General features: G+C 35.5%; 1 protein-coding gene across 1 annotated transcript in view; it reads left to right on the top strand.

Moving 5' to 3' along the window:
- LOC114360914 (protein pangolin, isoforms A/H/I/S-like) overlaps positions 1-16381 on the top strand; it is a 102878-nt gene extending 86497 nt beyond the window's left edge. The window contains exons 3-4 of the mRNA XM_028315778.1: positions 822-885; positions 16188-16381. Of these exons, the coding sequence (XP_028171579.1) occupies positions 822-885; positions 16188-16381 (258 nt within the window). The remainder of the gene's footprint in view (positions 1-821; positions 886-16187) is intronic.
- The last annotated feature ends 494 nt before the right edge of the window (positions 16382-16875 follow it).

Below are 16875 nucleotides of genomic sequence, written 5' to 3' on the forward strand. Positions count from 1 at the left end.
TTATTGGGAGCTCTACATAAAAATTTAATGGAATGATCACATGATGCCATTAATTAAAAACGTAAAGTTTAACTATCATTTTAGCGAACCTACTGCTATGTTTTTAGTATCTTTGAACCATTCGAATTCGCAAAAGAATCCTCAAAAGCGTAATTTATCAATTCACGAATAGAAGTCACTCATATGAATATCTCTAACAGTAGTAATCAGTCAGAAATAATCAAAATATGCCATTGATTAAACTACGGAATGGAAAAAGAAAGTATTGACGTTGACATATTAACTTTTTAATTCACATTCCATACAATCTTTTGTCTAAAAACCGGTAATGAGTCAAAACATATGACTTAAGTTCCGGTTTTTAATTTATTACCTTAAAACAAAATGTGATTAAAACGCCAACTTTCAAGTTGTTCAAAAATACATTAATATCTCCAAAAATTCTGCTCTATCCATAGATGCAGTAGTATAAATGTGGCAAACGGTAACGCATCGAGTCTTCTAACAACTTGGTCCAAAAATTTTAGTTATTTTTAATATTTTTTCCACCGGCAACTTCTGACAACAAATCAACAAAAATCTACTCTAGCTAGAATCTTAGAGTGGACCCAGTTGCTGGAAGAAAAAATATTTAAAAAATCATTCCGGTGACCATGGCCCGTGGAGAACTCAAATTTCACAAAAAAATCAAAGTCGTTGGAAGACTCAAATCCTTTAAGTGAAAAAGTGAAAAATAGATGGAAGTTACTACATTTGTTTGAAATTCCCTTGTAAAGTTGACATTTGTGCGGCCTCTAATGTTTTAATTTGTTTTGTTACAGGAAAAGTCTGGCGAGCCTTACTCCGGTAAACTTTCGGTGAAGTCGGATTTAAGTCCTGTTTTCGGTAAGTGTTATGAAATGAATAGAAAGAATTTAGGATTGTTATCTAAAAATACTTTTAGGCGTGATCTTGATAACAATCTCACCCCAGGGGCGCAGATGCGATCTATCTAACATAATAATAGAAATGATATGCCAATAAGGTACCTGTTCAGTCGAGGAAGGCTTTGGGGTAGTATTTGATTTGATATTATTTTACATTTTGGCACAAAATCCACCGCTCTGGAAGACACTCATCCTTAAGCAAAACCATAGGTCTTAAAATTTAACAACTACACTATTGATATAATTCAGAACTATTGCTTGTATTTAAAAGTAGAGTATTGCACACCCTGTTTGCTCATTCGGAAATATTAAATTGTAAACATTATAAAAACCAGTTAGTAAACAATTAAAAGTGACTGGGTTGCACCATCATACTTTAACTTTAACAAACGGCAAAAGTTGTCAAACTTCATACAAAAACATCGGTTATGGTTATGGTCAAGGTTAAAATATGACAACCTAAAACTCTACCACGAATCTACGTAGTGTTTGCAAGCAACAGTCACAAAAAGGACGTCACAAAATATGTAATCCTTAAAATTTCTCGAGATCACGACTCCAATCGATCACTCGATAACAGGCTAGTGATGTATAATTGATTCCGACCGGAATTATCACCGCTCTCGGCGGTTGCCCCAGAATTATGTGTGTTTTCTCGCTGACTTATAATTATCTGTCACTATGGTTACAATATTTTCGTATAATTTCATATGGGTTACGCCTACCAGTGTTGTGGTGGGTGTCGATGGATAAATATCGATTAGTGAGCTTTTAAATGCCAGGACGACTTGTTAATGTGACGCTGATAAGTTGTGGACTTTAAACTCCTATGTTATAACATGTGTAAGAAATGGTTATCACTTAACGTTAACACATGTTTACAGTTAAAGTATGAATGGACGTACTTACACTTTAATGTCAAGTATCTCGTGAAATAGCAAAAAGTTCATATTTCAAATCTATTTCCTTTAAAACAGTTGTTAAATGGTGTTCAATATTAATTAACATCTATTATCTAGAACCTGAGGCCGTCATTATCACGTTAGTCCATGTCAGCCTTCTAGCCGTGTAAAAATCTTTAATTCGCTGTTTTACACCTTTTAAAATCTCAGATTAATATCTCTCCGATCATAATAGGAGCTGATTAATGTTAATGGCATCATAACACCTAGAATAGCCGTTAACATGATCTGTGGATATCGATAATTTTTCACACGGTCCTATCGACGTTCACACGTCACTACGCGCCCGACGCCTCGTTATTTGTTGTTATTAGCTTGTTTTTTGTGCTTTTTAGTCCGGGATTCGAGGACCGGTTCGAGTTAATCTGATCAGTCGGACACGACTCGAATGGGCTGTGATGTGGGGAAAGATTGTGGTAATAGAAATAGTTACAGTAGGTCTGTGTGTCCTTGGAGTACTTATATCTTTTCTGAAAGGTTTTAAGTTTATAAGAAATGTATTGCACAATTTAATAATCCCGTTAACCCCTATTGCTGAGCTAAATATGCTTGTGTTACAAGTGGGTTTACCACAATAGTCCAGTGCGGCGGGAATCGAACTCGCGGCCAGTCCGACACCTTCACCGTTCAGCTACTGTCGCTTAATACTTTTGTTTGTACTCCTTAACTTCCAACGCCTTTGTTCCTCTGATTAATTTCGTTGCGGGTCCAATGACAGATTAAATTTCCGCCGGTACTAACTTCACATCACTGGTTGGGTTATTATATTATTGGCGGTCAAGCTGTAGATCCTGGCTACACAGTTGCAGTGGTGGGAATAGTCCCGTAAATATGTCATCATGAACATTGAAAAGCCCACAGTTGGACATTAAGCTAGAAGCTAAATCAAAGCGCCCACCGTTTGCATCCAGCGGATTCCAGCAACCTTAACTAACTAGGTCATCGGTCCACCAGGCATGAACATTACCCATTCTGAGCCTTCCTATCTATGGTATCTACATGAGAACTTTTGTTATCCATATTTTCTTATGTCGATTGACGTTTTTTCTGCATAATAGTAAAACCCATTTTTACCAGAAATAGTCTTCGAATAATAAGTCAACTATTTTTGAATCTTTATAGTTTAGAAATCGGGTTAATATTTAACTTAACTCTTTGGTATCTCAAAAATGTGTAATACTGTAATTACCAATTATCGGCTCCTTTAATCCGAACACATTTAATTTTATCGTTTTAAATCTGAATCGTCAATAAAATTTTAATTGAAAAAGCTTAACCGTCCCAATAAATTCAAACGTTAAAATAAACTATCAAACAAAGAAAAACGGTAACGTGTTCCACAATTTGTTTTGGTAAATGCGAATTTTAATGCAAAATCCGAATTCCTGGTAAAACGTGCGCAGTTCCTGGAAATGGCGGGAATGGGCTGGAATACGCAGTAATATGATTAAAATAAATAATTGTTTATTTGCAGCAAAATTGGGAAAGCCCTGTTCTGAAAAGTGTACCTTATTGGGCTATATTAGAGTTGGTTATAATGTACAGACGGCGACAAATCAGACTAAACATTTTTGTTGCATATTCGCCTCTATTACAACTGTATAAGGTCCTACGGTGTTTAGCTTAACGTGCCGTTCATTGTACTTTTAGTGGGTCAATATGGAAAGCACTCGCCAGTTAATTCGAATTAGCTGTCTAGGACTCGCTTATAATGGACGGATAATAGCCATAATAAGCCAGACTAATTAAAAACTGTTTATTTTAAACCTACCCTCTCTACAGGTTGTATGGGAGAGATCGCTTCTTAGCGACGAGACCGCAAAAATGGTGCTTGATTTTGTATTACTTCTAATAATCTCTGGCGTTTAAGACAAAATGTGAAGTTAAAGTTTTAACCCATATTTTTCTACTTCTAGGTGCATTATCCGTATCAAATGTCCCTTATTTTTAAATAAATCCTTGTATTTATGTTAAAAGCTTTTTATGGCTTTTATTTGCATCGTGAAAATAGCGCATTTGACGTAGTATTGTCTGTGTATTAATTAAATACACATAAGCTACCCTCGCGCGAAGCTTTTAAATGTAACATCGAAATGAAAAATCATTATTTATTTTTCGCTATTAATTAACTCTCGTTTATGCTGTCATTTTAACCGTCACCCTCCTTTCTGCAGTTAGCACAAATTGCCTCAATATAGACTTAAAATTCCTTTGTCCCATAACAGGCTTGCTCACGTATTTTTATAGGCCGTATTTACGAACCGACATTTTTTCCTTCAAATCATTGTTTTGCATTCAAAATGTCGTCTGCATGGTGTCACGTATGAAACCTGTACTATCTCGCGTCTCTGTCATACTTGGGAGATTTCTTTCACTGTCTTATTTGCACGATTTGCAAATGTAAAGGTGGGAGTCACAGTAAAATTCACTGTTCTGTTATACAGAGAGTAGAAACAATTGAATAATGTGTGTCAATTCTGTAGCAATCGGACCAGAGACGGTTAAGCCTTGGATACACTAACGGGTATTTTGAGTCCATTATTTTTTGTAATTTGGCATAATTTGGCCTGTCACATAAAACTACTAAACATGACGCTTCAGTTTCCCGACAAAAATTCCAACAAATATAACTATGCTGTGACGCATTCCGGTATTTATTTAATAAAGTCATTTTTGTCAGCTTTTTCAAGGGTTAACAATTTTATGTAGACGCAAAAATATACTGTGGTAGGCAGCTACCAACCGGGCAACATGGAAAGCATTGGGGGAGGCCTATGTTCAGCAGTGGATGTCCTATGGCTGAAATGATGATGATGATGATGAAAAATACTATGTAGAGAAGATTTTAACGGTCAGGCCAAATCTAAAATATTATTTTTGCTTTTTACTCATTAAACTTTTCAAAATTAGAAACTTCTATGAACATGATCCTTCATATTTTATTATAAACACGCTTTCTCCATGTGATTTGACCCTTAGTATCCAACCCGGAATAATTTATCTCATTTTCGACCTTAACCACTTGTAATAAGGTGTCACTTAATACAGTTATAGCGTCAAGTAATTAGAACTCGATATTCCCAATCGCATCTCGTTAACGAATTAACGAGTCTTCGGCTTAAGTAGTCGAGTTATTAAAAATATAGATAAAAGAGGACTTAATGCCAACATTATCTACCAGTCAAACATGGGGCAATATTAGGTGGAGGAGTGGTTGTAAAAATGTATTCTAATATTCTAATCTAGCTTTTAGGTGTGGATCTCAGTCGAAGTTTTTCTTTAAAAGGAGTCGGAAAAGGTTTTAGAATGTAGAGTTTTGCGATCAGGGTAATTTTAGGTTAAGTCAAAAGATCTGACGGAAATTACATAACAACTAAATACGAGATTTGAGTCCTGAATAGATTTTTGATTCAAGATTTTTAATTAGAGGTTGAATCATCTTCTTGTCTTGGCGACAAGAAAGAAACCTACACACTGTTAGCCCAAAACTCTGCTACAAGAGTGGCGTTTTCAGTAGCCTTCATTAAATCTTACAGTCGTGCAGTTGTTTGGGCACGCAGGACACGACATCATGTGTGCTTCATCGACTGGAGAACACAACCACAATTGCACTCCAAGTTTGAACCCTCTGAGAATCCCCACCACTGAAGGTTTTGCTCTGTTGCTCTGCTCACCTTGTTAATAAAAATATTTTTTATGATTTAAACTCACAGTCTATCTTAATAATATATTAATCGTGGGATTCTTCTAAAACCAAGGCTGTATTTAACAAGATCTCTAAATTGGATTTCACAGATATTTCTTCGGATTCCAAGAATTTTGTGACCGCAAACAAATGAGGGTCCAAACAGCCGTGAACATGCTTTATTTGCTATGATTCATACTTAAATTGTTAGCCTTGGACGCTGGCGTGAAGAGTAGGTTATTTGTTTTGGTTTAATAGCAACTTGAATGCAAAAAGTTTAAGGAGCAAAGGTTCTGCTGGTTTTAACGGTCGATATTTTATAGAATTTATTGAGGCAAAAAATACATCATCATCAGATTAGACCTGGTTTCCAAAGCGGAAAGGAGATGAGATATGTTTGGAATTACTAATCAGATTTCGTTATTTCCGCATCGCCTCTATGATGGTTTTAGACGATAATTGTATGGGTTTATCGCGAAAAATCGATAACAATGGCCGGTTGGTGGCGGCATGCATCCAGCGCCTTCCCGGTAGGTACCTTTAAGAGCCTTTTCATATGTCACCCCCATTTCGTCTACTTTATTTAAATCTCCATTATAAGAGAACGACCTTCGCTGTAAAACAGTGATATCTTATGTAGTTGAAATAGATGCTATTTCGCAACAAAACTGTATACTCTCATGTGCTGTTGCCTATACGCATCCTTTAATAATATAAATGAACGAGAAAATACAAGTTTAAATTAAACCCACCGTAGACAATTAAATCGCTGGCATTCCTTACATTCATCACTAATTAAATTGAGCATAACAATCGTTAATTACAAAAACGGGTAGCGTTCTGTCGTGTAACTTTCACTCATACACGGCCATACACACAAAATGTTTGTCCATACATGGGGGCAGTAGGGTTGCCACCTCACCTAGACAACTTTAGAATTCACAATGGTCTTAATAATCTATTTTTGACCTGTCTGTTCTATATTGTTAGGTATTGGACACAAATTCGCATAAATGATGTACATTCGCAATGTAGCAGCGTATAACTAAGTTTATTTTTGGTTTTTAATTTGCATTGCTAACAAACTTTATTATGACTGACAACCTCAAACTTATAGGAAAAAGATTATTAAAAATGTAAATTATTTAAATATGTATTGGAGTAGAACTGACTGTGAGATATCCTTAACAACATTATTAAATAAAATACTTATACAAGAACAATGACAAAATTATGTGATAAGGGAGTTGGCCTTTATGCCTAAGAAAAGCCTAAGCTTAAGAATTCTTTAAAATCATATTTTCTGTTACTTTTGTATTTGATAAGTACTTGTTTATAATGTGAAACCCACAGATTCAAATATATTAATACTTTTTTTTCATTTTCCGCCTAGACAGAGCCCTATATGTGGCAACCCTAGCTCCCCTGGATTGTGTTAAGTCAATATTTGTTAAGGTCACTCGGCCCACCGTGGAGGTGTTCCCAGAAATGGTTCTTGGGGCTTTGAGGAATTCTTCGACCCTGGGTGGTTTTATTATCTATAATAACATACTAGAAATTACGTAGAGAAACTAATATTATTATGCAAAAATAAAAGCATGTGGTTAAACTAGCCAATGTCCAATAAAGATCTTTGGTTAGATGAATCAGAATACCTAACAATCTTCTAATTATAAAGTCATTTTAAAATTAAACTTTTAAAAAGGTCTAAAATACGTCTTATTTAAACCAATGTTAAGCTTCAGGATAATTAGAATAGAAATATTAAGGCTGGGTTGCACCACCAACTTGGCTTTGACCGTAACTGTAAGGCCCAGAACAGACGGTGAAACGCAACTGCAACGAAACTTGCAGTTTCTGATGATTCTTATGAATGAAAATGAAACTGAAAGTTTCAAACTGGTCGCGTCATGTGTGGTCTCTCAACGGACGCTATGGCAGAAACTTAGCAACTCAAAAGTAACTAGCAGTTGCAGTTTCGTTGCAGTTGCGTTTCACCGTCTGTTCTGGGCCTAAGATAACCGGTGTTTTTTGTATGGAGTTTGACAGATTTTTGACGTTTGTTACAGTCAAATTAAGATGGTGCAACCCAGCCTAATACATTCAATGCAAAAAATAGTTTTTTAATAGCTAATACTGCTGAGGATATAATTTCAGAATTACTTTTACTTAATATAGATTTGTATACAGACAAATTTCAATTTACTACATACAAATAAAGTCACAAAATTCCTACACAAAGTAAATTAAAAGAGTATTCGTTGAAATACCTATCTCTAAATACTATTTGTACCTACACATTTGAAAGCCTTTGTAGGTAGGGGAGCGAGGGGCTTGTTGTAACAGTTTTCATTAAAACGAATATATCTTGAGATCTATTGATTAAATGTCTACTAAATAAAGATGGATGGATGCTGTAACTCTTTCTGTACCAAATCAAGTAAAAATAATACCATAAATATTGGTCATTATTTTACAATCAATTATTTTCTAGAAGAAGTGCGGTGTTACAACTTACCTCGTGCTTGGGGCAAGTTGTAACATCTACCGGGGCAAGTAGTAACGCCAAAAAAAACGACAATAATACCTTTAATCATTTATTCTTTGCTTGTTTTTTAATAAAATTCACATCTTTTAAAAGTAAGTATTATACAGGGTGTTAGGTAAATGGGTTTATGAGCCGACACTAGCCCATGTTAACATGGGCATATAAATGGTATGGTGAAGTCAGAAATTTGACATCATCATTTTAATTTTTTTAATTTTCATACAAAATAAATTTTATAAAATCCGATTTGTATGAAAATTAAAATAACTAAAATGAAGATATCAATTTTAAATTAAAATAACTAAAATGAAGATACACTTTTTAATTGAAAATCAAAATAACTAAAATGAAGATACAATTTTTTAGTAAGCAACACCTAAAAATTAAGTAATAAGCAGTCTTATTTAGTTAAACACTACTTGTAACATGTTACAACAAGCCCCCGCATTTTGTTACAACTAACCCCATGGTATGATTTTTAACATTTATCAAGATAACTATTTAAACAATATAGCAATCATAAAAACTGTTACATATTATCAGAGATAGATAAATTTGAATGGAAATAAGATATAGAACATTTGAAATTAGTCAGTAATAATAACGCAAACCGAAATTTTACGACAGTACAATTTTATATTACCTGGCAAAAATGAAGCACGTGCACACTTCCGCTAACTGCGCCGGCCGGTGGGACACTAGCTATGGCAACATGATACGGCGCGGTTTATAGGTTAAATCGAGTCAAAGACATACGTCAATTGCGTTTAAGATCCCAGTGAAAAGAGCCTGTTACTACTTACCCCTGTTACAACAAGCCCCTCGCTCCCCTACTAAATAATGCTATTCATTTTAACATAAAGGAATTGAAATAACATTCTGTTTAATTAAATTGAAACCATTTCGTTGTTCATTAACTTAAATTAAAATTTCGCAGTTCAAACTTTGGATTATTATTTCAAGAAAAAACAATACATATTTATCCTAAATTCCTTCGAAAAGCAATTCCACAATCAATATGATTAATTATCTGAAGAACAAAAACTACCATTAACTTTTAGATAACTGACAGTTTAGAAAAAACCGTTGATTGACATCCCCAAATTAAAATTCCGAAAAGGTGTTGGGTTTAATTGGAATCAAAATTATGTATGTATGAGTAATACGGAATATGTTTTTAAAATTTATTTCCTATGTTCTTCTAATACTTACTTTATGCCTCCAACATCATCATTTCAGTATCATCATCATCATTTCAGCCATAGGACGTCCACTGCTGAACATAGGCCTCCCCCAATGATTTCCATGTTGATTGATTGGTAGCGGCCTTTGTCCAGCGTCTTCCTGCTACCTTTATGATGTCGTCGGTCCACCTTGTGGTTGGATGTCCCACGCTGCGTTTTCCGGTCCGCGGCCTCCATTCCAGAACCTTGCTGCCCCAACGGCTGTCAGTTCTGCGTACTACACAACAATAGTTTAAACTTTATTAGGAAATTCGAAAAAAAAAAGTTATACGGAGTAGAATCATAGTAAAAGCTAATGTAGAGTGGTCATATTGACATCTAACAAATACATAATATCTACATATCATTTTCGTTGTAACTCATATTTTATATGCAAACGTAACTCGTTTCGTTTGTGATAAAATTAAACCCATTCTTGTTATTATTCGTTACTGCTATAATATTTTTAATTAAACCTAACCGAGATAAGTGTCCAGTAGCTCTTGTTTGGCCTGATAAGCTTATTGATAAGGTAATTGGAGAATTTATTAGTATACGATAATAACTGACGCCAGCGAAATTAGTGCAATATCAGCGGACTTAGATAACTTTATCGATGGGTTTTGGAATACCTTTGGTTTTTATATCTTTTAAAAATTAACCTGAGTATCCACCCTTTTATGTATTTTTTAAAGAATATCAGTAATTTGTTTTATTTTATTTATTTTGGTCACTGAGGTGTAATATTGCATGGCTCACTTAGGTGTAGTCAGCGGGCCAAGACATCTCTGCAAATATACATAGTGTAGGACGCCCTGCTCGATAGACCGACGACCTCATGAAGATAGCTTGCAGTGACTGGATTTAATCTATGATCCTTTGACAATATAGGCCATAGTATATCAGTGATTATGCAGACGCAAGACTTGTAAACTTTCTTAAACATCGTGTTTATTGGTAAATCAAATTAACCCTATCAAAATGACCTTCTATGAGTAAAGGCAAAAAATAGTGTTGTTTACAATAACCGTGTAATCGCTACAACAAAGTGCAAACCCATTACGAGCGAGCGGCGTCCGCTCAATAATTTCCCTCCGACCAAATTGCGGACAAATTGAAATCGCTCCCGCGCCTTTGAGACTGTATTAAGGATAGGCAGATTGTCTTGAGGATATTGTAATACGTTGTAGTATATCTTTTGTTTCATAAAGTAATAATGTAGCGTTGTTGTTAAAGTAATCGATATGTTGAGGATAATTATCGAACTTTTGATCAAGTTTAGCCTGGTTTCTTTAAAAAAAAATCGAAAAGAAGAAAACAATGACTTTTGTGAAAAAATATATGTCAAGTTTTTTCTACGGGATTTTATGAAGATATTTCATTGGGGTATTTGGTGGATTTTTATAGTCTTGACAGTTCACACTCATAATATCCTTAGTACGAAACCTGGAGTCCTTACCATATCAGCCTTGACAGTCCATTTCTGGGCGTAACTCCTCAAAAGGGCACCACGAAGTATCTCTTTTTTCATTAAGCTATCATAGCTGGGCACCGTTAATCAAATAGTTAACTTCGTTAATCGTTAAACCGTTAATAAAAAAATTAACTTCGTTAAACGTTAAAACGTTACATTTCGCAAGATTTAACGCAAGTTAACGTTAATCGTTAATCCGTTAACGCATGATAATAAAACAAAAAAAAAATAATTGTATGCAAGGTTCAAATAATTTCAAAAGCTTGTATCGCGCATGGAATTTATTCCTCTTTTATGTTTGCGCTACAAGCTTTCGAAATTATTTGAACCTTGCATAAGTACAATTATTTTTTTCGTTTTAGTACAACTGCATTTCAGAATAAAAGCTAGTTTTTAAAGTTTTTTTAATTATTATAATTTTATTTTACACTTTTTAGGGTTCTGTAGCCAAATGGCAAAAAACGGAACCCTTATAGATTCGTCATGTCTGTCTGTCCGTTTGTCCGTCCGTATGTCACAGCCATTTTTTTCTGAAACTATAAGAGTTATACTGTTGAAACTTGGTAGGTAGATGTATTCTGTGAACCGCATTAAGATTTTGATGCAAAAATAAAAAATAATAATAAATATTGGGGGCTCCCATATACTTAGAACTGAAACTCAAAAAATTTTTTTTCATCAAACATTCGTGTGGGGTATCTATGGATAGGTCTCCAAAAATGATATCGAGGTTTGTAAAATATTTTTTTTCTAAACCGAATAGTTTGCGTGACAGACGCTTCCAAAGTGGAAAAAAGTTGGTCCCCCCTCTAACTTCTAAAATAAGAAAATGAAAAATCTAAAAAAAACATATGATGTACAATGTACATTACTATAAAAACTACCAACGAAAATTGTTTTGAACGAGATCTAGTAAGTAGTTTTTTAATACCTCGCAAATCGTAAACCGCTTATTACCGCGTAATCTTTCATACAAATAACTTAAATTAAAAAAAAAAAAAATTAATTTCATAAATCAATGGTACGGAACCCTTTGTGCGTGAGTCCGACACGCACTTGGCCGGTTTTTAGTAGTATCTCAATCTCAGAGCCTTGGTTCAATTACAATACAATTTAGCACTAAAGTGCTCGAAAAGACAAATCCAGCAAACCCAAATTCGATAAGTTTCCACCGTTTCGTTTAGGAATTCATATGGCCACCTCCTGACTCCATCATCAGGACCCTGGACATCATCTAGTACTAAAGAGCTCGAAAAGACAAATCCAACGAACCCAAATTCGATGCGATGCCGCGCCGTTTCATTTAGGAGTTTCTATGGCCACCTTATGACTCCATCATCAGACCAGCTCAATGGTACCGTAACATTGCATTATCATTGTACTTACATAAGTAGGTATACCAAATTTCAGCTCAATCGGTTGAGGAAAACTGGTCTTAAATTCAGTTGCAAGAGTTATCCCACACATACTAACAAGAGTGTCGTTAGTGATCTGGTTACAAAAACTGTTGTTTTGGGTTCTGGAAGTTCTGGAAGCCCGAACGTACTTGTCAGAGCGCGTTTTTCAGCGTGCCTGCTGTATCTTTTTGGTAAATAGTAGGTACTGGATTAACGATTAACGGACTTAGGATAATTTAACGGAAGTTAACGAGTCCGTTAACATTTTTTAAAGTTAACTTAAAAGTTAATCCGTTAATAGAAATGTTAACTTCGTTAATTAACGATTAACGGATTAACGAGTTAATGCCCAGCTATGTAAGCTATACATACGAGTATAGCTACGTAGCTATCATTTTTGTGATATTTGGTTCATAGAGCACCTATCCTACACTACATTTGCCTGGACACTCGAGAACTCTTTTTCTTCACTTTTCATCGGTTCTGCGACAGATCTATGTATATGGTCGGCGCGTTGCCACTTTGTGTACATGGGGTATTAAATATTAAGTTAAGGTAACAATGAAAAATGCAAATAACTAAGAAAACCTAACCGTCATTTTTAACAGATTACACTAAAATAAAATATGCTAAAATCCAAAATATCCAATCGATCGTCGGTCCCACGCATCGAGTGTGACAATAACATCGAGATTATCGAGCTTCGCGAATATTTTAAGGTTTTATCGATGCTGTCAGTGTTGTTTGGATAGCTAGGGCTGTCACCTCTCGTTAAATATGGATGTTTTTACGTCTCGGTTGTTAGTCAAAATATTTTTTTAATGTTGCATGTAGCAAAATAACGCTATGTACAGTACAGGTTAGTTTTATTTATTTATTTTATAATTTTCGTGAAACTATGTCGGGCAAGTTTTACGAATTCTTTTTCATTTTCAGAGATCTATTTCATTGTCACACCGCATATTCTTGGTGTAGACATTGTTTTTTTTTGTTTTCATGTCAATGAAAGTATCTTCGAGCAATTCTTCTTTAATTTTGAACGATCCCAGAATAGGAAATAACAAAATACCCTCAAAACATAATCGCCAGCCCTATTCCAGTTCCCTGACGACTAAGATTACGACAACCATCTTGTTATTCTTCTTTCATCTATATCTAGAACGATCTCAGGATAGGAAATAACAAAATACCCTCAAAACATAATCGCCAGCCCTAATCCAGTTACCTGACGACCAAGATAACAGACGACCATCTTGTCTACATAATAGCACACAAGTTATCGGCAGACGTACACATGTCACGTTATTTACTTTAGGAGCTGTGGATCCGGTGATTTGTTAACACATCTACTAGACTAGCTTTTGCCTGCGACTTCGCCCGCGTAAAATTCGTTCTCGTTCTGATATGAAATACTGAAATACGTTCTGTTCTGTTCTTTATTTTAAGGTTTATTATAGAGCCTATGAATGTTTCTATTGGCAAAAAAAAAGAAGACCGTATGAATTATGTATCAAATAAGTAAAGTATAGGAAAAGATTGTGTGAAACGCAAAGGGCAAAGGTGTGAAAGGGAAAAAACATTTAAAATTTTATAATAATAGTTATTTACATGTTTAGTAAGAAGTACATATTTTTAACAGCCTTGGTGATGATGAGTTTGTTTTCGGATGAGAATTATGGTCAAAAGCTTAATCCGTTTAATTTTGTATATACCTTTAGGTATTTTTAACTGTCATTAGAGGTAGTAGTGGGTTTCAAATTGGCATGCTTAGCGTATTGCCTCCCCATGAAAAACACAAAGCATGTAAATCTTACCCTTTCGTTGAATGAAGTTCATCAACCCTCGATAGACGTATTCGACAGTTCGGGCACACGCCAAATAGAAAGGCCAGCTTACAGCAACTCTATGTATAAACTTGAGCTATGCGAAATAACCCTCAAATCTTTTTAAACCTTTGGTTGATTTCAAAATTTAGATCAATCACAGGCTTTTATCGGTTTTCGACAGTAGTTGATGCTCGTAATGGCCATATTCGGGTACTATAAATTAATAAATTAATATAACTCTATACGGCAAGTTGAAAAAGAAAATGTTGTACTTATTGTAACATAATTCCACGATTTTAGTTTTTTAGTAATTACATTTTTTTTTAATCTTCAGGCTTTTTCGTGATAGTCCTGCAATAAATATAACACACCTCAAAATATGTAGAGTTATCATAAACATCTCAATGTGGTCTTCATATTGTATTTTATAATTAGATACTTGTATGATATTGATTTTTTGCAACCATTAATAACACTCTAAAATCTTTAAATTCTATCAACCTTCACCTTCAATTCGATGAAAATGAGCTGGCCGTTATCCCTCGTACTGTGGCAGTGACTACCGCGCGCAATTACGCTGGCAAATGACTCGCTCCGGTATAATTTTCTCGTCTGCGCCCCTCCTCCGTCTCCTATCCCGACTGTACTTTAGTACTTCGAGAAATCAGAGCGATTTATTACTCCGACTGTACTTTTTGTCACGAGCACTTTAATTATTTTTGGTTCTGTCAAATTGTGGTGGCGATCGTTTACCGTCAGGTGGCACTGTGTATTTCAATTGTAATTAATTATTATTACTTCGTTCGTTCGTTCGGGACTGCTGGACAAAGGCCTCCCCCAAGGTTTTCCACAAAGACCGGTCCTGCGCTGCCCGCATCCAGGCACCTCCCGCGACCTTCACCAGATCGTCGGTCCACCTAGTGGGAGGCCTGCCCACACTACGTCTTCCGGCTCGTGGTCGCCACTCGAGAACTTTTCTAATGATTACTATTGAAATTGAAATTATTCTTTATTTTATAAAGAATCGTCTGTTTGCTACAGATTTTTAAAAGAATTCAGGTGGATGTTTTTAGACGAAGTCTTCTCTCGAGCTAAGTTAAATACGTAAATTATACTTCTGTTAGCGTTTAATCTAACTAGCGTCCTCTAAAATTGACAGCCTGTTGAAAACTTAACCAGACTTTAAAAGCACCGTCAAAACTAATTTGGCCTTAATTAATTACCATTTCTTTACAATTAGCAATCTAATCGACAAATTTACTGAAGGACACCATTATCGATTGGAAAATTTGTAAACAGATTGATCGATTTTTGTAATCCGATAATCTCCGTGATTTTGCATTTAATAAAAAGTAAACAATAAGATTTTGAAATAGATCGTTATGAAAACTGACTGATAACTACCTTTTTTTTAAGTAGATTGTTATTTAAAATCTTAAACCTTTTAACGTTGATTCAAAGTAAAATTGGTTTAAACTTTTAAAGTTAGTATCTTTTAGGTTCAACCGTCAAAATGTTGCTTCAACTTTTTACGTGATATGAATAATGAATGTTCATGCTTAGTCCTACTAATCCTACTAATATTATAAATGCGAAAGTTTGGATGTCTGGATGTTTGTTACTCTTTCACGCAAAAACTACTGAACGGATTTTGACGAAACTTTACAGTATTATTGTTTATATAAAAGAAAGTCGTGTTAGTTACACCACTTATAACTCAAGAACGGCTGAACCGATTTAGCTGAAAATTGTCAGGGAGGTAGTTTAGAGCCAGGAGAAGGACATAGGATACTTTTTATCCCGTTCGAAATTTAAAAAAAAGTCTGTTTATTTATTGCCATTAGGGCGGAACAAAGTTCGCCGGGTCAGCTAGTTGTTTATAACCCGGAATAACATATAGGGCTATAGGCTATAATTTATGACGATCTGTGACAAACGAAATTTCGCGCGGGTGAAGCCGCGGGCAAAAGCTAGTTTATAATATTTTGACATAATTCTGAACATGAATCAACGAATCAAATTCTTATGGGCAGTACCATGCCCAACAACTAGACTAGCTTAGAAAGAACATACCGTTTTATCGACGACGTACACACCTTTTGCTTCTAATATGTTGTATGTTCTAATTAATTTTCTCTGTCTCCAGGTAAATTCGAGCCACACCCAGCGGCAAGTTTCAACATGGGCTACCTGATGGCTCCCTACCCTTACCCCAACGGTGGGGCCCATCCACTCCCCGTCTCAATGGTAAGTATTCATCTTTATCTAACTTCACACAAGGTGGACAGACGAGTAGTAGGTAGCAAAAAGGCGATGGATGCTGACCGCTACCAACCGTAATTTTATTATTACTGACGGGATTGCTACCACTACCAACCGGTTAATATGGAAACCATTGGGGGAGGCCGATGTTCATCAGTGGACGCCCTTTGGCTGAAATGATGATGATGAATTTTGCTGCTACTCCCCTGATTTTAGTGACTGCCAAGCTCACACTATGCATACACAGCTACACATATGTTGCAAAGGTGGGGACTAGATTTGGGAAGAGTTAGGAGGTAACGAGAGGTGGGAATAGTCCCTGTCACTCTTCCCGTTGAGGTCGTAACGGCATCATCATCAGATTAGACCTGGTTTCCAAAGCGGAAAGGAGATGAGATATGTTTGGAATTACTAATCAGATTTCGTTATTTCCGCATCGCCTCTATGATGGTTTTAGACGATAATTGTATGGGTTTATCGCGAAAAATCGATAACAATGGCCGGTTGGTGGCGGCATGCATCCAGCGCCTTCCCGGTAGGTACCTTTAAGAGCCTTTTCATATGTCACCCCC

Source organism: Ostrinia furnacalis, unplaced genomic scaffold (genome assembly GCF_004193835.3).
Source record: "Ostrinia furnacalis isolate ACB-3 unplaced genomic scaffold, ASM419383v2 OfSCF5257, whole genome shotgun sequence".
NCBI lineage: Eukaryota > Metazoa > Arthropoda > Insecta > Lepidoptera > Crambidae > Ostrinia > Ostrinia furnacalis.